Source organism: Lactuca virosa, chromosome 8 (genome assembly GCF_052849685.1).
Source record: "Lactuca virosa cultivar CGN04683 chromosome 8, Lactuca_virosa_CGN04683_v6, whole genome shotgun sequence".
NCBI classification, from domain to species: Eukaryota; Viridiplantae; Streptophyta; class Magnoliopsida; order Asterales; family Asteraceae; genus Lactuca; species Lactuca virosa.
This window is the reverse complement of record NC_136433.1, coordinates 106058852-106082319: the sequence shown is the minus strand read 5'-3', so window position 1 is coordinate 106082319 and position 23468 is coordinate 106058852. Positions and strand designations below refer to the sequence as shown.

Below are 23468 nucleotides of genomic sequence, written 5' to 3'. Positions count from 1 at the left end.
AGCCTGTTATGGTTGTGGAGAAGTCGGACACTATAAGAGAAACTGCCCCAAGGCAACAACAGCAGGTGGCACGGGGAGAGTGCTAACGATGGGTCAAAAAGAGGCCGTTGCAGATCCCACAATTGTTTCGGGTACGTTCCTCCTCGACAACTCTTATGCATGCATTCTTTTCGATTCGGGTGCGGAGAGAAGTTTTGTTAGTCATGCATTCAAACATCTTCTCAAACATAAACCTCAACCACTAACTGAAACATTCACCGTCGAGATGGCTAACGGTGAGAAAGAGAGCACTAATGATATATGTGTAGGTTGTACCCTTACCTTGAACGATCATTCTTTTCCTATCGACCTTATGCCAGTTTCCATAAAAAGCTTTGATTTCATCATCGGCATGGATTGGTTGAGCCCCAATCATGCTGATATTCTTTGTTACGAAAAAGCTATCCGTCTCAATCTTTCCTCGGATGAAACTCTTGTAATCTACAGCGATAAACTCAGTTCAAACCTTCGCATCATTTCGTGCATCAAAGCCCAGAAACTCCTGCGGAAGGAGTGTTATGCATTCCTAGCCCACGTCATTAACGAGAAGCAGGAACTTAAAGACCTCGAGAGCATCCCCGAAGTCTGCAACTTTTCCGATGTTTTTCTTGAAGATCTCCCGGGAATCCCTCCCGAATGCCAAGTCGAGTTTCGCATCGACTTAGTCCCCGGAGCTACCCCCGTAGCTAAATCCCCATACCGATTAGCACCGGCAGAAATGCAGGAATTATTCAGTCAGCTCAATGAGCTGCTCGGCAAAGGGTTCATCAGACCGAGTTCCTCAGCCTGGGGAGCCCCGATTTTGTTTGTGAAAAAGAAAGATGGATCCTTTCGGATGTGCATCGATTATCGAGAGCTGAACAAACTCACTGTCAAAAACTGTTACCCTCTTCCTCGAATCGACGAACTCTTCGATCAACTTCAAGAAGCCAGTTACTTTTCCAAAATAGACCTAGGATCAGGGTACCATCAGCTGCGAGTCCATGAGAGTGATCTTCCTAAAACAACATTTCGGACTCGGTATGGTCACTACGAATTCGTAGTAATGCCCTTTGGTCTAACCAACGCACCGGCGGTATTCATGGATCTGATGAATCGGGTGTGCCGTTCTTTTCTGGACAAGTTCGTAATCGTGTTCATCGACGATATACTTATCTATTCCAGAAATGAGGAAGATCATCGACAACACTTGAGATCGGTGCTGGAAACCTTAAGGACGGAGAAACTGTACGCGAAATTCTCCAAGTGCGAATTCTGGATTCGCAAGGTAACCTTTTGTCACACCCCAAAACTGGAACGGCGGAATCGTTCGGGGGTGGAGGACGTCATGTACAGTATCAAAACAATGCATAGTAGTAAACAAGCAACAACATCATCCATTGCATTAATAATATAATTTCATACAAGTGTGTTATGTCAAGTTATATAGACACCAAAAATATGAATCAAAATAAAAGATGAGTCTTGAACGAGCTCCATCTTCTCAAAACCTGGCTCCGGTACCTGTCTACTGGCGACCTGAGGATACAAGTTATTTTGAAAGAGAGTATCAGCTTTAAAGCTAGTGAGATCATAAGTATATTAGTGTCTGTATTTGTATGAAAGTGTTTGTAAGATGTTTTGTAAGATGTTTTGAACTCTCCTAGAAAACCCTATGTTTCCTACTAAAAGTAGCCTTCTACTAAGGCATCTAGTGGTCGTGTGTGTGTCTCTTGTAAGAGTATGTATTTTCCCAAATCTGACTATTATTATCCAAAAATATAGTTTTTACATTACTGTATATTGTGTGAAAATCACAAAGTGAATGCAATGGGAAAATGAAATAGTACTGTAGTGTTGTATTAAGTAACTACTGCTGTACTAACTACCTTAAACCAATTGTAATTTAAAGTACCATGTGATCGGCATGTACCCTGCTACCGACTATAGAACGCGACAATGTAAGATGTCGGAAGAAATGACGTTTGGCACCCGTAGACTTGCAAGTCCCACTGTAGCGAGCAGCAAGGTGTAGGATAGTCAATCCAGTATAGATCTATACACAAACTCATACGCTCCCCACTTAAGGAGATTATGGATACAAAACGGTCATGACAGGTAGTGCCATGCCCCGTTACGTGGCTCACTTAACTGAAATAGTATTCTTGTATATGTATTGAATGTACTAGCTGTATTGTGTGTTCTCTCTCTGTCTAGTATGTATGTATGTTCTCTCTATATGGTATTGTATGTTCTCTCTCTGTCTAGCATGTATGTTTTCTTGTAAAATGTATAGTATGTACTAGTTGTATTGTAATGTATAGACTCATGTATGAACTGACTCATTGTATGTTCCATTGTTCTAGTAATAGTATTAGTAACTTCCTAAACTACGCTTATTGTAGCTTACTAGTAATGTGATTTGTATGTATGAACATATCTGTATACCTTTGCTACCCAAAGGTATTGAATAGAAAGAAGGAACTTTTATATCTATATACATATACATGATATATAACTAGGATTCAAACGACCTTCGGACAAATAACCGATACCCTAAGTCCACAACGAAACGAGGAACAGGAGGTTAACGTGAGTTATCAGTCCTAAGTCCTTTCAATCCTACTTATATAACTATATCAATAAAAGTCCAAATGGTCCATTTTACCCCTCCAATGGTCCAATGTCCAAATGTTGACCAAACCCTAAAAGTCAACTCCAGTCAACGGTCCAACTTTGACCAGACTCGTCGCGTGCACTCGGGTGACTCGGCGAGTCCATGCGTGTCCTTTGAATCCTCCTAAGGCCTCACTCGACTCGTCGAGTTAGCCCTTCTCTCAACGGGTTACCACTGAACACGAACCGTGGTGCAACACGATCCGACTCGTCGAGTCCTCTCATGGACTCGGCGAGTTTATTCCATGAGAATGCTCAAACGACCTTCTGAGGTCAGATCTGTTTCTCTAACCTATAGATCTGACCTTTTAACACCCACAAGTCACGTAAAGGTCTGAACTTTACGTCCATGCATCGCACATATAGCTTTATTTGAAGAAATAGCTCTAAAAATGGAATCATAAGCTCATCATCCACATGTAACATCATAAAGCTTGATTGTTGGGACACTCTGGACCTCTCAAGGTCCAGATCTAAATTCTATTCCTCAAAGGGACTTCACAAGCTCCATATTTCAACAAAAGAAAGGGTAAAGAAACCCTAGATTCCATAAATCCCTTAAATACACGAAAATAGCCATGGATTCATACCTCAAACAGAAGCCCTTGAAGAAATAGAAGAAGTTATGGGCCCCCTCTAAGCAGCCTAGCTTGAATCATCCTTCCTTCCTTGCAAGAATGCACTATGGTGGTGAAATTAGCCCTTTCTCTCTCCTTCTAAGCTCTCACGCTCACTAGGGTTTCTCAAGGGTATGGGTGGCCGCAATGAGGGCCATAAGGACCCTTAAATAGGGCATAGGCCCAAAGATTTAGGGTTTCTGTCCACAGCGCGGACTCGTCGAGTCCACTCGCCGACTCGTCGAGTCCGTTCATTAATCCTAGTCAGTAGTCGCGATCCTACTCGACGAGTCTAGGCATCAACTCGTCGAGTCCATCTCCTTGACTCAGAAATAAAAACTCAATTATGATACCTGGAAATCTGGATGTTACAATTCTCCCCCACTAGAATCAGACTTCGCCCTCGAAGTCTCGCTCCGAAAATAACTCTGGATGCTGCTCCCGCATCTCTGACTCCGGCTCCCAAGTCAAATCGGATCCCCTTCGGTGTTGCCACTGGACCTGAACCAGGGGCACTTCCTTGTTCCTCAGAACCTTGATCTTCCGATCCAAGATCGCAATCGGCCTCTCAACATAATTCAGGCTCGCATCCACCTGAATATCCTCTAACGGCACTAATGTCGTCTCATCGGCTATACACTTCCTCAATTGGGATACATGGAAGGTATCATGGATTTGACTCAACTCCTCGGGTAGCTCCAGACGGTATGCTACCTTACCCACCCTCGCGATCACCCTGAATGGACCAATGTACCGGGGCCCCAGCTTGCCCCTCTTCCTGAACCGGATCACTCCTTTCCAAGGAGATACCTTCAGGAGTACGAAATCTCCAACCTGGAACTCGAGCTCGGATCGCCGCATATCCGCATAACTCTTCTGACGGCTCTGGGCTGTCAGTAACCTCTGCCTGACCTGCTAAATAGGCCCAGTCGTCTTAAGCACTATCTCAGTGCTACCCATCACTCGCTGCCCTACCTCTCCCCAACAGATGGGAGTCTGACACCTCCTCCCGTATAAAAGCTCGAAGGGAGGCATACCAATACTCGAATGGTGGCTGTTGTTGTAGGAAAACTCAGCCAAGGGTAGATATGTATCCCAACTTCCTACGAAGTGCATAACACATGCTCGAAGCATGTCCTCGAGCGTCTATATCGTCCGCTCACTCTGCCCGTCCGTCTGTGGGTGGTAAGCAGTACTGAAGTGCAATCTCGTACCCAACTCCTCATGGAACTTCTTCCAAAACCTGGAAGTGAAACGTACATCTCGGTCTGACACAATCGAGATCGGCACTCCATGCCGCGACACTACCTCTCTCACATACATCTCTGCCAGCCTCTCTGCGGAAGAGCTCTCACTGATAGCAAGGAAATGAGCGCTCTTCGTCAGCCGATCCACAATCACCCAAATTGCGTCAACACCCTTCGCGGTTCTCGACAATTTGGTGATAAAATCCTTAGAAATTTGTTCCCACTTCCACTGTGGAACCTCTAATGGCTACAACTTGCCATGTGGACGCTGGTGCTCGGCCTTAACCCGGCGACAGGTCAATCGCCTCTCTACTACGCATGCAACATCCCTCTTCATACAGGGCCACCAATAGTCTGTCTTCAGGTCCAAATACATCTTAGTGGCCCCGGGATGGATCAAGAATCTCGATCTATGCGCCTTCTCCATCAGAGTGCTACGTGCCCCGCCCGTATACGGCACCCAAATCCGACCACGAAAGGTCATGAGCCCCCGGCTATCCGTCACAAACTCGGACACCTGTCCAATCACCCACTCGCTTTTGCGGTTCTCTGGTCTTACAGCCTCGGCTTGGGCCTCTCTAATAGTATCCAACATCGGAGTCATCACCGTCATCCTTATACATATGTCTCGAATCGGGGCACTCTCCGCCCTACGGCTCAGGGCATTGGCTACAATGTTAGCCTTGCCCGGGTGGTACAGGATCTCGCAGTCATAATCCTTTACCACATCCAACCATCTCCTCTGGTGCATGTTCAGGTTGGGCTGATCCATCAAGTACTTCAAACTCTTGTGATCCGTGTATATGATACACCGAACCCCGTACAAATAATGACGCCATATTTGTAGGGCGAACACCACGGCCCCCAACTCCAAATCGTGGGTGGGATACCTCACATCGTGAGGCTTCAGCTGCCTCGATGCGTACGCTATCACGTGCCCTCTCTGCATAAGCACCGCACCCAACCCCGATATCGATGCGTCACAATACACCGCGAAATCCTCCATTCCCTCTGGAAGGGCTAACACCGGGGCTTCGCACAGTCTCTGGCGAAGAGTCTCAAACGAGGTCTGCTGCTCTCGACCCCACGTAAAAGCAACGCCCTTCCGGGTCAACCTGGTGAGTGGCACGTCAATCTTGGAGAAATCCTTGATAAATCTCCGATAGTAGCCGGCCAACCCCAGAAAACTCCTGATCTCGGTGGGGGATCTCGGCACCTCGCAACTCATCACCGCCTCAATCTTGGCCGGATCAACCAATATCCCATTTTGACTAACGAGATGCCCCAAGAACTGGACCTCTCGTAACCAGAAATCACACTTGGAGAATTTGGCGTAAAGCCTCTCCGATCTCCAAACCCCGAGGATGTCCCTCAAATGCTCCTCATGCTGCTCTCGGGATCTCGAATACACCAGAATATCGTCGATGAACACGATCACCGATCGATCCAACATCGGCCTGCACACCCTGTTCATGAGATCCTTGAACGCTGCCGGTGCATTGGTGAGCCCAAAAGGCATCACCACGAACTCGTAATGTCCATAACGGGTCCTGAACGCCGTCTTCTGGATATCCTCATCCCGCACTCTCATATGATGATATCCAGACCTCAAATCTATCTTGGAGAACCAAGACGCTCCCTGTAACTGATCGAACAGATCATCGATCCTTGGTAAGTGGTAACAGTTCTTGACTGTCAACTTGTTCAACTCCCGGTAATCAATGCACATCCGGTGTGAACCATCCTTTTTCTTCACAAAAAGGATAGGCTCTCCCCACGGCGAGCTACTCGGTCGAATAAAACCCTTCCCCAACAGCTCCTGAAGCTGAGAGGATAACTCCTGCATCTCTGGCGGCGCAAGGCGATAAGGCGCCTTGGCGATAGGCGCTGCCCCCCGAACCAAATCGATGCGGAACTCCACCTGCCTCTCGGGAGGCACACCCGTAAACTCCTCGGGAAAAACATCCGGGAACTCACGCACTATCAGAACATCATCAACCGAACTTGGCCTCTCTGCGGCCACTTGTGTATCCATCACATAAGCTACAAACCCGCTGCAGTCCTGCTGTAAACTCTGTCTCGCTCTGGCAGCCGAACAAAATGCTGACCCACATAGGGTACCCTCGCCATATACAGTCAGCACTCGCCCACTAGGGTCTCGTATCGTCACCATCTTCCGTTCGCAGTCTATAACCGCCCCAAAACGGCTCAACCAATCCATGCCTACTATAACGCAAACGTCCCCCATCGCAATCGGGACCAGATCTATCGGGAACTCAACACCGAAGATCTCGAGTACACATCCTCGAATCACGTCAGTAGCATACACCGCTCGCTCGTCAGCTATGGAAACTCGTAGTGGTCGACTCAACGCCTCTCGTCGAATACTGATGTGCTGACTAAACGCTAACGACACAAATGATCGATTCGCACCCGAGTCAAATAATACCAAAGCAGGTACAGAACTCACAAGAAAAATACCTACGCATATCATAATATAAGCATAATATCTCAACTCAGCATAAATAAATGAAAGAATACATACCAGCCACGACATCGGGCGTTGCGCGGACCTCCTCCGCTGTCAACTGAAAGGCTCTCCCGCGAGCCTTCGGTGCCTCAGCCTTCGCTGGCCGGACCTCGGTAGCTCTAGCAACAGGTGCTGATCCCTGAAGTAGCTATGGGCACTCGGGCTTCCGATGGACTGTCTGGTTGCAATGAAAGCAAACTGAAAATCCCTTGGGGCAATCCCTCGCGATATGCCCCTCTTTCCTACACTTGTAGCACACACTCGCTCTGCACACCCCATCATGGCTCTTGCCGCACTTCCCGCAAGTGTGGCCCTTCAGACCTCCAGATCTCGAATCAGCGGGCTTTAAGAAATATATATTTTTATTTCATATCAAAACCTCGGGATGTCATGTTCCGATACAGATCAAAAGCATAAACAAGACATTATAAGCCTTACAACAGTTATTTACAACTACTGGCCTATAATCCAAAAATCACTCATCATCATCATCCGACTATGCTCCGGGTCCACTACCTGTAATATAAAAACCTGAGTGGGTCAGGCTTGGAAGCCTGGTGAGCATATAGGGTTTTCAACCCACAATAAATAAATTTATTATACTTAAACACCAATCAATCAACCAAATTACCCCAACACCATTATCTTATTTATTTCTTAAGGATTTACCCTAAGATTCAACTATCACTCACTCCTAAGGATTCATCCTAAGGAATAGGCACAAGGTCACATCATTGCCAGGGTTTATACAACAGGCACTCAATTCATAGCTGTCAGGGTTTTTTACAACAGGCACTAAGTCCATAGCTGCCAGGGTTTATACAACATGTGCTATGTCCATAGCTCTTATTTATCGACAGTATTATTGACAGTAATCTCCCTGTCATACATGTCAATGGGTTTTTAGAGTACGACTGATGAACATATAGTTCACACACCTACAGGTTGCAAGCCTGCTAGTGTTCCACAGACCGTCTAGAATAGTCCATGGTTGTCATCCATACTCTGCTGAATGACGGGGGCCAACGTTTGGGTAAGGGATTTTCTCATATGTCACCACTCACCCTCAACTCATGATCTCATTTCACCACTCACCCTTAACTCATGATCTATATCACTGATCATCTCATTTATCCAACTCACCTTTCATCACACACCCACTATATTCATCTACCCATGTTTTACCCAACATTTTTGTAGATAAAAATACATATACAGTTTAAATTATTTAAAAACCTGTATAAATCATTCCTTCAACATCCATCTCAAATAAACAAACAATATATATTCACACAGCACGTATAAAATACTTCATATTTATGTGTAAGGTGAAAGTAACTACACACTCACTTGATTTAATAATAATCGGGCAGCACTTCGTTTCCTGAAACGATCGTTTCTAATAAAACCGGGAGTTTTATTGAGAAACCGGGCTCTGCGAGGGTCGGGCTTCAAAACCGAAAATATAAATTTTCCGGGTCTTCGGGCACTTCGGGACGTGTTTCGGGTGCTATAATCGATATCGGGGCTTCGGGGGATGTCGAGATAGTTAAAATATTGAAAAAGGGGTGAAAAATGCCAATTTCTCAAAATTACCCGGGAGGTCTCGCACCCTCCTATTTATAGGTGCGAGCCTCCTGATCGGACGGTTGGAAAGAAGCCACGCGGCAGCAGATGCGAGGAGGCAGCACGTGGGTTGCGCATGCGAGGGTCTCGCTGGAGGCTCCTGATTGGACCGAAGTCTGGGTCCGAGGAAGGGGGGAGGGGGGGGGGGGTTCGTGGCACTCTGCGAAGCTCGGATGGGTCCCAGCGACACGGGGCGCGCATGCAAGGTTCCACCGCATCGGACGCATCATCGATTTCGGACACCTGTGCGACACGCGTTGCTTCTCGGACGCGCCACGCAGCTGCTTCGGATACGCGGCCAGCTCAGAGCGAGGGTGACGTGGCTGGCACTATTCATGCGAAAATTGTGCCCAATCTTGTAAAATCCATTACTTTCTCATACGGGCTCTGTTTTTTACGTTATTTATATGCATGCGTAGGTAAAATTACGCTCTACAACTTTCGTTTAGACTTCGCGGGCTAATTTTGACATTAATTTTTATATTATTATTTTTAACAGACCGGGCCTGGAAATCCGTTAAAAATTCATAACTTCTTCATCCGACGTCCGTTTTCGTCTGTCTTTTTACCGTTGTACTACTATTGACGAGACTTTCGATTCTCGTTTAGGTCTTGTTGGCTAAAAATCACTCAATCTAAAATTCGAGTTTTTAGCTGTCTACTGCTAAGCTGAAACTTCGAAAAATCATAACTTCCTCATACGAAGTCAGATTTGGGCGTTCTTTTTATACATACTCTCGGTTTAACGAATAATACGACTTTCGTTTAGATCACTAAGGCTAGAAAGTAGTTTATCAAAAACTCACTTTTTACGACATTCGGCACCGTGCTGGTTTTGTCGCGAAACTTCGACAGGTCATAACTTCTTCGTTATAACTCGGATTTCGGCATTCTTTATATATTTGTAATCCTTGTCACGACCACTACGAATTTCTTAATAAATATCGGCTTTATCTAATATTTATTTTCGACGCTCATTTTTATTCTTAATTAATTAAACCCTAATAATTAAGCATAAAACACATAATTTTCACATAGTATTCACACAATTCATTTTCATTTCTTCTAAATGAGTTACAAAGGTTAACCTAGACTGTCACGTCAATATTAATGCCTAGCCTAGAAACACGGTCATTACAATTCTCTCCCCCTTAGGATGATTCCGTCCCCGGAATCACACATCGACAAACAACTACGGGTAGCGACTCATCATGTCACTCTCCGTTTCCCAGGTGAGATTTGGCCCAATCGTATGTTTCCAACGTACAAGCACTAAATTGACCATCTTGCGTTACAACTTCTTAGTCTTACGGTCAACGATTGCCTCAGGTTCTTTAATTAACCTCTTGTTTTCATCCAACCTTAATTCAAAAATGGGAATTATGTCGGGCACATCTCCCGTGAACTTTCTCAATTAACACACATGAAAGGTATTATGAATACCCTCCAGTTCTTCCGGTAATTCTAGCTTGTAAGCTTGATTCCCGATCCTCTGAAGAACTTTAAATCGTCCAATAAACCTTGGACTCAACTTTCCCCTTCTACCAAACCTTATAAGTCCCTTCCACGGCGAGACTTTAAGTAAAACCGAATCTCCAACTTCGAATGATGTCGGTTGTCTTTTCTTGTTAGCATAGCTCTTTTGAGCAGCTAACCTCCTTTCCCTAATCACTTTCAACTTTTCAGCAGTCTGATGGACTATTTCAAGTCCCATAAACTGCTTTTCCCCAGCTCCAGCCAACATGACGGCGTTCGACACTTTTCCCCATACAAAGCGTGATAAGGTGTCATCTTAATGCTTGAGTGGAAACTATTATTATAGGAAAATTCTACTAAAGGTAAATGTTCATCCCAGTTACCTTGAAATTCCAGGGTACATGCTCTCAGCATATCCTCCAATGTTTGAATTGTTCGTTCGCTCTGACCATCGGTTTGCGGATGGTATGTTGTATTCAAACACAACTTGGTACCCAATTCTTCTTATAGACTCCTCCAAAACCTTGAGGTAAAATGGCTATCACGATCAGATACAATCGTTAATGGAACACCGTGAAGCCTCACAATTTCCTTCACGTAAGAATTCGCAAGTTTATCCATAGACCATTTCTTGTTGGCTGCTATGAAATGTGCACTATTAGTGAAGCGATCAACGACCACCCAAATCATGTCGTGACCGTTCCTTATTCTGGGAAGTTTAGTCACAAAATCCATGGTAATGTCTTCCCATTTACCCATGGGTACATATAAAGGTTCTAAACTCCCATACGGTTTCTGATGTTGTGCCTTAACCCTAGCACAAGTTACACACTCGGCCACATACTTAGCAACATCGAGCTTCATCGTCGGCCACCAGTAATAGGGTTTTAGATCCCTATACATTTTTGTACTTCCGGGATGAATTAAGTACATGGTCTTGTGAGCTTCTTCCATCAGAAGATCTCTTACTCCTCCCGTCTTAGGTACCCAAATCCTATCTTTGAATACCTTCAGTCCTTGACCGTTTGAATCAAACATCAACGTTTTGCCCAAACGTTCTTCCTTTCGGTCATTTTTCTCTAAAGCTTCCTCATGAGCTTTCTTTATACTTTCCACAACTGTCGAGACAACTTCAATTCTCAACGCTCTTGGCCTTTTCTTTTCAAGATTTACCTTCCGACTGAGAGCATCAGCAACAACATTTGCTTTACCAGGGTGGTAAAGTATCTCACAATCGTAGTCCTTGAGTAACTCTAGCCAGCGCCGTTGCCTCATGTTCAATTCCTTCTGATTAAAGAGATATTAAAGACTCTTATGATCAGTGAAAAGTTTGCATTTAGTACCATAAAGATAGTGCATCCATATCTTTAAGGCGAATACTACCACTGCCAACTCCAGACCATGAGTGGGGTAGTTCTTTTCATGCTCCTTGAATTGCCTCGATGCATATGTTATCACATTATCCCTTTGGGTCAGAACACAACCCAACCCAACTCCAGAGGCATCACTATAAACTGTGAAGTCATCAACTCCTTCAGGTAACGAAAGAATCGGTGCTTCACACAACTTCTTCTTTAATTTCTCAAAAACTTCCTTATGCTTCTCATTCCAAGTATGAACAGCTCCTTTGTGGGTCAAAGCTGTCAATGGAGTCGCGATCGAAGAAAAGCCTTGGATAAACCTTCGTTAATATCCAGCTAATCCTAAAAAGCTTTAGATCTTCGTAGGACTTTCAATCGTAACCTTCAAGTTACAAAATAAATCCTTATTGAGGACTCCTTCTTCTTCTTAGAATAAGTACTTTCCATCATTCATTGTAACAGACCGATGGGTCATGTTCTAATGATCTCTCATTGTATACTGCACTACTTAGACTCAGATCTCCTAGGGACAAATTTCGGAACAAACTATACCTTCCTTCATGTTCTAATGTGATACAATCACAGTTCAACATGTATTATTTCTAACTACCAACTTCTTTAACAATAGTGCGATACTTCTATTGATCGCTTTGATCATACTTCAATCTTCAATTCGGCTTAAGTCAATTGCTACATCGAACTTGGTTCTCTGAACCATGTAACAAACTCATCGTAGTCGGACTCAATTTGATATGACCACTAGGGTCGGAATAACAATCATCTTCTTAGTCATTACCGAAACGATGGTAACGACAGACTAGAATAAGACAGAATCAATTACTAGTTCCTTGGTAACCTTGTGACTTTCCTTGATCCAAGTACGAGTCCTGTGCTTCCGGTAGTATAGGCCTCTACTACCATTCACACCTACTCATACGCATCCCAAGTATTGTCTCGTAGTTCTCCAAATCACCATACAAGAATTTCACATAGTCATTCAATTCATCAGATGACAAAACCAGGGTTTATATTATTTCCTTGAAACGATTACACAGAGGTTCAAGTTTACCCTATAATATGCCTCTAATAGGCTAAACCACTTGTTGCTATTCACATTACTACTTCATAACTTGATCTTCGGGTATCAAGTCTTTACTTCTAATTCCTAGCGTTGTTATTTGCTTCGTCAAGGATATTCTGAAATTCCCTTGGCGTTGGCGGTGCGCTTGACCTTGTTACTTCGTTTTTCTTCGGACAGTCCTTAGAAATATGGCCTTCTTCCTTACATACGTAACACACCCCCTTGGGAATCGTACACTCATTGGCGTAATGCCCAATTTCTCCACACCTAAAGCAATTCACCTTCTTGACACAATTCCCAGAGTATTTATTTTTGCACTTCCCGCACCATTTTCCTTTACCTCCTCTTTTGCCAGACTTTGAGAATATGTTACTCTTGTAGGGTCTTGAAGACCCCTCAAATTTCCTCCTCTTGCCAACTTCAACCTTGTTGGCGGTCCTGTCATTGATCATTTCTTCAATAGACTTAGCAACCCAGATAGTTGCCTCAAGAACAGATGCCTGACGTACTGACACAGTAAGTTCATCCCTACTTTGTTGAAGTAAACGTTTTGTTTCTTCCATCTGTTGATCCAATATCGTACGCACCATTGTCTGCACCCCAGCCATCGTGATTGGCTCAGGCTGTGGATTATTGTTTCCGAATCCACTTTGAGTACTCGCCATTTCGATCTATACACCAATCGTAGGTGATTTTAGATCTTTATTTTCGATAGACGTTAAATCTGCGTTATTACTCCGAAACGTTTATATGTTAGTTCTAATATCGTAGTCATACGTTTAGAATCCTACACACATAAGGTTTCCAGATCCAGTCGGCAACAGACCATAGATCCGAACAAATAATGGCATATATGGCAAACATATAACATTTAGCACATAAATCATTTTAGGCATCTTTCCTAAAATAAACTAGTGCTCGTGTCTAAAATATGGTAGACACTCATCTCACAATCATCACTTAGCATTCTAAGTTTAAATCTAGAAATCCTACAATTTCTTAGTTCGCTTAAACTAATGCTCTGATACCAACTGTGACATCCCCTAATTTCTCGTCCAGAAAAGACCGATTTATTTTATGCTTTTTAAAATAAAATCAGAGTAATCCTTTTTAAAGATGTTGCGAAATTTGTTCCCAAAACCAAACATGATAAAAATTTATCAAAACCTTTCTTTAAGAAATATATATTTTTATTTCATATCAAAACCTCAGGATGTCATGTTCCGATACAGATCAAAAGCATAAACAAGACATTATAAGACATACAACAGTTATTTACAACTACTTGCCTATAATCCAAAAATCACTCATCATCATCATCCGACTATGCTCGGGGTCCACTACCTGTAATATAAAAACCTGAGTGGGTCAGGCTTGGAAGCCTGGTGAGCATATAGGGTTTTCAACCCACAATAAATAAATTTATTATACTTAAACACCAATCAATCAACCAAATTACCCCAACCCCATTATCTTATTTATTTCTTAAGGATTTACCCTAAGATTCAACTATCACTCGCTCCTAAGGATTCATCCTAAGGAATAGGCACAAGGTCACATCATTGCCAGGGTTTATACAACAGGCACTAAATTCATAGCTGCCAGGGTTTTTTACAACAGGCACTAAGTCCATAACTGCCAGGGTTTATACAACATGTGCTATGTCCATAGCTCTTATTTATTCGACAGTATTATTGACAGTAATCTCCCTGTCATACATGTCAATGGTTTTTAGAGTACGACTGATGAACATATAGTTCACACACTTACAGGTTGCAAGCCTGCTAGTGTTCCACAGACCGTCTAGAATAGTCCATGGTTGTCATCCATACTCTGCTGAATGACAGGGGCCAACGTTTGGGTAAGGGCTTTTCTCATATTTCACCACTCACCCTCAACTCATGATCTCATTTCACCACTCACCCTTAACTCATGATCTATATCACTTATCATCTCATTTATCCAACTCACCTTTCATCACACACTCACTATTTCATCTACCCATGTTTTACCCAACATTTTTGTAGATAAAAATACATATACAGTTTAAATTATTTAAAAACCTGTATAAATCATTCCTTCAACATCCATCTCAAATAAACAAACAATATATATTCACACATCACGTATAAAATACTTCATATCTATGTGTAAGGTGAAAGTAACTACACACTCACTTGATTTAATAATAATCGGGCAGCACTTCGTTTCCTAAAACGATCGTTTCTAATAAAACCGGGAGTTTTATTGAGAAACCGGACTCTGCGAGGGTCGGGCTTCAAAACCGAAAAGATAAAGTTTCCGGGTCTTCGGGCACTTCGGGACGTGTTTCGGGTGCTATAATCGATATCGGGGCTTCGGGGGATGTCGAGATAGTAAAAATATTGAAAAAGGGGTGAAAAATGCCAATTTCTCAAAATTACCCGGGAGGTCTCGCACCCTCCTATTTATAGGTGCGAGCCTCCTGATCGGACGGTTGGAAAGAAGTCACGCGGCAGCAGATGCGAGGAGGCAGCACGTGGGTTGCGCATGTGAGGGTCTCGCTGGAGGCTCTTGATTGGACCGAAGTCTGGGTCCGAGGAAGGGGGGGGGGGGGGGGGGTTGGGGGCACTCTGCGAAGCTCGGATGGGTCACAGCAACACGGGGCGTGCATGCAAGATTCCAGCGCATCGGACGCATCATCGATTTCGAACACCTGTGCGACACGCGTCGCTTCTCGGACGCGCCACGCAGCTGCTTCGGATACGTGGCCAGCTCAGAGCGAGGGTGACGTGGCTGTCACTATTCATGCGAAAATTCTCGAAAATTGTGCCCAATCTTGTAAAATCCATTACTTTCTCATACGGGCTCTGTTTTTTACGTTATTTATATGCACACGTAGGAAAAATTACGCTCTACAACTTTCGTTTAGACTTCGTCGGCTAGTTTTGATTTTAATTTTTATATTATTATTTTTAACAGACCGGGACAGGAAATTCGTTAAAAATTCATAACTTCTTCATCCGACGTCCGTTTTCGTCTGTCTTTTTACCGTTGTACTACTATTGACGAGACTTTCGATTCTCGTTTAGGTCGTGTTGGCTAAAAATCACTCAATCTAAAATTCGAGTTTTTAGCTGTCTACTGCTAAGCTGAAACTTCGAAAAATCATAACTTCCTCATACGAAGTCAGATTTGGGCGTTCTTTTTATACATACTCTCGGTTTAACGAATAATACGACTTTCGTTTAGATCACTAAGGCTAGAAAGTAGTTTATCAAAAACTCACTTTTTACGACATTCGGCACCGTGCCGGTTTTGTCGCGAAACTTCGACAGGTCATAACTTCTTCGTTATAACTCGGATTTCGACATTCTTTATATATCCGTAATCCTTGTCACGACCACTACGAATTTCTTAATAAATATCGTCTTTATCTAATATTTATTTTCGACGCTCATTTTTATTCTTATTAATTAAACCCTAATAATTAAGCATAAAACACATAATTTTCACATAGTATTCACACAATTCCTTTTCATTTCTTCTAAATGAGTTACAAATGTTAACCTAGACTGTCACGTCAATATTAATGCCTAGCCTAGAAACACGGTCATTACAGCGACGGCTGCGGTGGCTGCAGCAACAACAGCCTCGGTAAGAGAAGCATACCGCTCGTCAAACGTCTCAATGAAGGTAGTCTTGATAGACCCAAACATCTTAGGAATCTCAGCTCGAATGGCTGCAGCCACCTCCTCGTGAATCAACCTACGGATCTCCTCATCACTGGTACCACTGGTACCACTGCCTCTTGGGTGGTGGCGCGTCCCAACCATGATGTCTCTGAAATACAACACAAAAGAAGTCAGAGACTCGCTCGAGTATACTCGCACTCGATACTCAACCCTACTTGTTCTTTAGTACCCTACGGATTTCTACTTGGACTGCTCACCGATCCGGTGTTTCCAGTAGTACGGGCCCTATACTACCTTCCACAACGCATCGGTATTCACCCCAAGTCCTCCTCCTAGGATCCCATATCACAAGTACTCTATATCTCAGGCTACCCTCCAGTAGACCACTCATAAGCTCCTCGCTGCTACCTACTCACTCTCGAAGTATCTCCTAGCAGCAGTGACTCCTAGGCTAAGGCATCACAAATCAGGCCCATTCTAGTCCTAACTATGAATACCTAGCCTACTCTAGCATGCATAACATATCACATAATATCTCATAACACATAATGTAAGGGTATTTTGGGAAATCACCGTTCGGGCGCTGGCTGCTTGTACACACTGCTCCGTTCTGCGTTTCTCAAAAATATTTTTCTCTTTTTAGAAAAAATGTTTCTTTTATGCAAAATTTCTCAAATCCTCAGTTTGAGTTCAGATACGCCCAAAGGTGCATCCGAATCCCTCAAACCAAGGCTCTGATACCAACTTGTAACAACGTAAAATTTAAAACAATTTTTCATTTTTAAAACATGATAAAACTCATATAGTATTCTCAAAATCTCATGTGTCAAATGTCATCATAATAAAACATATCCCAGGATCTCAAAACATAATCATCTGCCAGTGTGTACAAATCATGCCGGCGACTTCCCGCGATCCTCGCTGTTACCTGAAACACATATCACATAACACGGTAAGCATAAACGCTTAGTGACTTCCCCAAAATACCACATACAACACATAAGCCACTCGAGGCTATAACTCGGTATGACCCTCCGGTCAATATGTCTCAGCGGGACCCTCCAGTCCCGTAGCTCGTTGGACCCTCCAGTCCGGTCTAGCTCGTTGGACCCTCCGGTCCGGTCTAAATCGTTGGACCCTCCGGTCCGGTCTATATAACATATAGCATACATATATCACAATATACATAAACTCAAACATACACATAACACATAAGACCCTCCGGTCTGCACGTAGATACCACTCTAGGTAATGTATAGTGAGAATACTCACCTCGGGTAAATCTCGGAAAGTCCCGAACTCGAATCGCTGATCTAGCCTCCGCCTAATCACACAAAGTAATTATCTCTAATTAATACGGCTCTCAAAGGCTAGACTAGTCCCTCCCTATATTCTCTCAGAAGGGGAAAAGATCATTTTACCCCTCCAATGGTCCAATGTCCAAATGTTGACCAAACCCTAAAAGTCAACTCTAGTCAACGGTCCAACTTTGACCAGACTCGTCGAGTGCACTCGGGTGACTCGGCGAGTCCATGCGTGTCCTTTGAATCCTCCTAAGGCCTCACTCGACTCATCGAGTTAGCCCTTCTCTCAACGGGTTACCACTGAACACGAACCGTGGTGCAACACGATCCGACTCGTCGAGTCCTCTCATGGACTCGGCGAGTTTATTCCATGAGAATGCTCAAACGACCTTCTGAGGTCAGATCTGTTTCTCTAACCTATAGATCTGACCTTCTAACACCCAAAAGTCACGTAAAGGTCTGAACTTTACGTCCATGCATCGCACATATAGCTTTATTTGAAGAAATAGCTCTAAAAATGGAATCCTAAGCTCATCATCCTCATGTAACATCATAAAGCTTGATTGTTGGGACACTCTGGACCTCTCAAGGTCCAGATCTAAAGTCTATTCCTCAAAGGGACTTCACAAGCTCCATATTTCAACAAAAGAAAGGGTAAAGAAACCTTAGATTCCATAAATCCCTTAAATACACGAAAATAGCCATGGATTCATACCTCAAACAGAAGCCCTTGAAGAAATAGAAGAAGTTTTGGGCCCCCTCTAAGCAGCCTAGCTTGAATCTTCCTTCCTTCCTTGCAAGAATGCACTATGGTGGTGAAATTAGCCCTTTCTCTCTCCTTCTAAGCTCTCAGGCTCACTAGGGTTTCTCAAGGGTATGGGTGGCCGCAATGAAGGCCATAAGGACCCTTAAATTGGGCACAGGCCCAAAGATTTAGGGTTTCTGTCCACAGCGCAGACTCGTCGAGTCCACTCGCCGACTCGTCGAGTCCGTTCATTAATCCTAGTCAGCAGTCGCGATCCTACTCGACGAGTCTAGACATCAACTCGTCGAGTCCATCTCCTTGACTCAGAATTAAAAACTCAATTATGATACCTGGAAATCCGGATGTTAAACCGGTTCCAGTTCCGGTCCCGGTTTTTTGGTAATTTTTCAAACTAGAACCGATTGATATGTTGTAGATGATATTGTTGTCTTCCGAGGCATGTATACGATCCAATATTTAACGAAAATATGACTTTGTACACTCTAAAATGATGTACAAACACTAAATTACATGTTAGAGAAAAATCAAGTGATTCCGACTTCATATGAGTGAGTTGTGTGTATTTTAAAAAAGCGGGACGTATTAAAAAAATCGAAATGCTGAAGTGAAAAATCACAACATTGCTATGTTGTATTCTAGGGCCTATAGTTGATCCAATATCTAACCAAAATATGTATTCTTACAGTCTAAAATGAAGTACAAACACCAAATTACATGCTAGAAAAAAATCAAGTAATTCCGACTTTATATGAGTGAGTTATGCGTATTTTAAAAAGCGGGACAAATTCCAAAAAAAAAAAAAAAACAAATTCCTGAAACGGAAAAATCACAACATTGATATGTTGTTTCCGGGGCTTATAGTTGATTCAATATTTAACCAAAATATGAAATATTACAGACTAAAAATAATTACAACCACCAAATTACATGCTAGAAAAAAATCAAGTAATTTCGACTTCATATGAGTGAGTTATGCGTATTTTGAAAAGTCGGACAGATTCCAAAAAAACCAAAATGGTGAAACTAGAAAACCACAACATTGATATGCCGTCTTCTGGGGCCTCTATTTGATTCAATTTCTAACCAAAATATGTATTTCTACAGTCTAAAATGAAGTACAAACACCAAGTTACATATTGAAAAAAAAATCAAGTAATTCTGACTTCATATGAGTGAGTTATATGAATTTCAATAAGCGAGACAAATTTTGGTCCGGTTTCAGTTTTTTAGAAAACAGTGTTAGAAATGGAACCGATTTTTATAAAAGTGGAGAACTGGTAACCGAACCTTATTACTAAACCCGGTCCAGTTCCGGTTTGGTACCGGTCCGCTTCTGGTTCTTGCGGTTCTAATGCTCATCCCTAGGTGGTACTTACATTTTCAAGCATCGTGAGTGCTTACAATTACACTGTTTTAGCTTATTTGGAGTACCAACTTTTCTTTCACATTTAGTCTTGATCGAGCATTTGGTGATTCTGCTTTTCTAGCATAAAGAAACATATAGATTTCCACCATAAATAAATGAACTTACAAATGAGCTAGTGTCCTATTGATTTGGAGTTCTTACCCGTCTGGCTTCTCATTGATAGGTGTTATCAGCTTAGTGATAGGTGGCTAAGTATTGTATTCAAATTCCTTCACCTGACTGATAGGGTTGTGGCAATCAGAAATCAAGAATAAATTAGAGATTCCGGGATGTTGTGGAGTAATCATACATACACCCAAGAACACCAGATTGAACAAATTTTAATTGTACCGAATAGATTATAAAAGTAAACCTCAGATTACGACTAAAAATACTAAAATACCCTCTAATAATCTTGCTCATAGTTAGTAGGCTTACTTTTTCTTAATCACAGCAGCCATTGTTAAGAACGTGTGTTCCACATTGACCCAATCTTTTGCATTTGTGTATCAACTACCTTCATCTGAACGAAATGAAATTTGTTTACTACTGGAAGAAAAAGATACAAAATTGTTTAATATTCTTAAGTTCATTGTTATTAAAAGTATTATTTCATTCAAAGTTTTTTTTTCTATTATAAAGCATTGCACTTTCCCTTCACTTTATTTTGGATGTGTGTTTCAAGAGCCATATGTGTTAAATATGTCTAAAATTACAATGCTATTAGTGATATCTTTTTCCAAACTATCTTGTAGATCCTTAGAAAGTAGGTGCTGGTGAATTATCCCCATATAAGTCTAGCCATGTTTGAATTAATGCCTGTCACTGTAAGCATATAAAAAACTAACTGGTTAGTGATTGTTTAACATGGAACCATATTCTCTTTTGATTCAAACAGATAGATATGATGTACCTAGGAGTCATATGTATTTCCTCTCCACATACAACTGAAATCAATGTGAATCTGATACCACATCAATGAGCCCCTTTTCAAAATCAATCCAAGCTATAGGATGCTATAGTGTATGAGCTCCTTCAATTACATTATATAAAAATAGTTGAAATTAGTAAAAAGCATGACAAATCCAAATCTAAAAAAGTCTTAGAAAGAAAAAAAAAATACAGATATAGAAACAAAGAAGTAACCAGATCTTACTGTCTTTTTAATATTGACCACAAAAAGACCTATAAATTCCTTCTAATCTCCCAGTCAATAATAGATTAAAAGTAGCTTCCCCCGAAATTAAAAGAATGTAGAAATACAAATTATGTTCCAACATTGCAATGAACAAAATAACACATTTAGAGTCAACATCTGACCTTTGAAATGAGGAAAAAAACAAAAATTTATGTCACCAACCTGATCTCAACATTCGTTTTCAGAAGTATCATCATCGGGTACAAATGTGAAGTGTACATCCTCGGCATTCGTCCTGTGGTTAAATATAGAAAACGGATTGAAAGGGAAAATGATAAATAATCATTTACCTGCTTGAATAATGAAGATGGGCGTCCACAGCCTCACCAACAGATCTAACAAACTTAATTTTGTTTTTCCTTTTTTCAAGGCTTGAAATAGCAGAAACCTGAAGTTATATTGCATATGACATTATTACCCTTCAAATTCTCTTAAGAGAATCAAAAAATGTACATGGAGTAGATATAGGGGAAGTAACACTAAGTGCCAAATTAAAGAGACCTTGCTCAAATGTGATTCATACACTATAAAGTTCATGGAACGTGTCTCTACCAAATTACAACTCCAAATGACGATGTTACATGATGTTCTTTTGTGAAAACGCTCACACATGACACATGGCTCAAATCTCATTTCCTAGAGACCACATGACTATAAATTCACAACTATTATTGTAAACTACAACTTTAATTACAATATGATATTAAGTAAACATACCACATATAGTTCAATCTCTTTATTTGGACCACATCCAGCCCTCTCATTTAATTTTGATATTATTTCACTCGGTTTACCACAACTCTTCACAATAAACCTACCAACGTATCTGAAAAAAAAACAATATCATATGATACTTACTCAAAAATCCAATTGAAAAACAGAAGACTTAACATGTTATAATTACCTGAGTTATTCTTTCTCATGATGATAAATCTTATACACGATGCTTAACTAAAATTGTTCTTAACTCATGATTATATAGAAACTAAACTTGAAAGAAAAGAAATTTACAGCGATATTCGTAATCTATTAAGATCATGGATATGGTTGTAAGTGTCCGACGAAGGTTGCGGGTGCTTCTTCAGCTTAATCCTACATTTGTAAGCAATGTTCCTCTTCATCAAACGACACCACTACCGCCTCCAGAATAAGAAACCACAACTTCAGTAAGCCCTAAATGTCACACCAATAAATTAGAAAGCGAGAAATATGGAAATTGTAGGCGTTCACATTTATGAATAGGAAAATGATAGTGGTGGTATCAAAAATTAACAAAAACTATAGACTTTGAGAGAGAGAGAGAGAGATGGAGGGAGATCATACCTAAAATTGACCCCACTTGTGGGCGTTTCGGTATCTAAAACTCGATGAGAGAGAGAGAGAGAGGAGAGAGAGAAAGAGAGACAGAGAGAGAGGAGAGAGAGAAAGAGAGACAGAGAGAGAGACAGAGAGAGGGGGGGAGAGAACATTTGCTAACTTTGACAAAGTCTCAACGGGATTTCACCGGAAAACTTGTTGGAACTCACATCAAACTTGTCGAGATTGGTCAGCTCCAACAACGTCGTTAGTCAGGCAACTCACCAACGAAATTATTGAACGACAGCGTCAAAGTCTTCCGGCTGCTCAAAGTCAAAAGGGTATCCATAAGTAAGACACCGAAGAAATTATTCTGGGAAATATCAACCAATTGAAGAGAAGAACGTGATTTCAAGGTCTCATGAATGGTGCTGAAAATGTTGTTACCGGAAACATTAAACTCTAGGAGCTCACCACATCCGTCTGATAGTGTCTACGGAAAAACTTCCGACCCAGAAATTTGGTTGGACAATAGATCAATAACCTGCAGAGAAAGCCCAATAGGCTTCGAACTACCGGTGAGCCCTAGAAATTTTCGACAAATTGAGGGATTTGAGCTTCAAACAACCCGATAACGATATAAGAAATATTAGGAGCTTCGGACAACCCAATGAGTTTAGATTCGGCGATGCTTTAATTGTTTGTTGTAGAGCTAAAACCCCCTTTTGAATCCTCAACCTTTGCCCTAGGTTTCACGTTTGAAGGCTCTGACCCCGATTAGGGTGATGGTGATGATGTCGAAGACTAAGCGGTGAAGTGGTTTCCCAGTGATAGCATTTAGGTTTTGCCGAAGAAAACTGTTTTCGTTGTATGATATCTATGGAGGTGGCGGTTGTGCAAGGAGAAAAGTGAAAAAGAAAAGTGGCAATCAGCAGAAGGACATGTAGCGATAAGATACAAAACGAAAAAAGAAAAAAGAAATTTGAATTAACACGTGTGAGGAAACTGTGAAAAAGGGTGATGACAATGCAAACTCAAGGCCACCTCCACATAACAGTTTTCATCACCTCCACTACAAATTAAATACACAATGCAATAAAAAAAATACAAACCACATGTCAAACTCATGATGTGTTGGGCCAAAACGTTCAACTTGTAAGGGTTATATATATATATATATATATATATATATA

The 23468-nt window shown here is 41.9% G+C and overlaps 1 protein-coding gene across 9 annotated transcripts; it reads right to left on the bottom strand.

Moving 5' to 3' along the window:
• Positions 1-1395: 1395 nt before the first annotated feature.
• On the bottom strand, positions 1396-23226 carry LOC145134627 (uncharacterized). 9 transcript variants are annotated; one of them, XM_079069469.1, is made up of 12 exons: positions 22303-23226; positions 21991-22152; positions 21697-21805; positions 21142-21367; positions 20695-20814; positions 20220-20606; positions 19944-20021; positions 19664-19859; positions 18706-18858; positions 18326-18399; positions 17579-17630; positions 17068-17234 (listed from the first exon to the last, which is right to left on the bottom strand). In XM_079069469.1, the coding sequence occupies exons 2-4, from the start codon at positions 22098-22100 to the stop codon at positions 21266-21268; spliced, it is 321 nt and encodes a 106-aa protein (XP_078925595.1). In that variant the 5' UTR covers positions 22101-22152; positions 22303-23226; the 3' UTR covers positions 17068-17234; positions 17579-17630; positions 18326-18399; positions 18706-18858; positions 19664-19859; positions 19944-20021; positions 20220-20606; positions 20695-20814; positions 21142-21265. The 9 variants fall into 9 exon arrangements, 8 of the variants coding, with proteins under 8 accessions (XP_078925597.1, XP_078925595.1, XP_078925594.1 ...); XM_079069468.1 differs by having other exon boundaries at positions 18326-18858; XM_079069471.1 differs by lacking the exons at positions 17068-17234; positions 17579-17630; positions 18326-18399; positions 18706-18858 and adding an exon at positions 1396-1557.
• Positions 23227-23468: the final 242 nt, after the last annotated feature.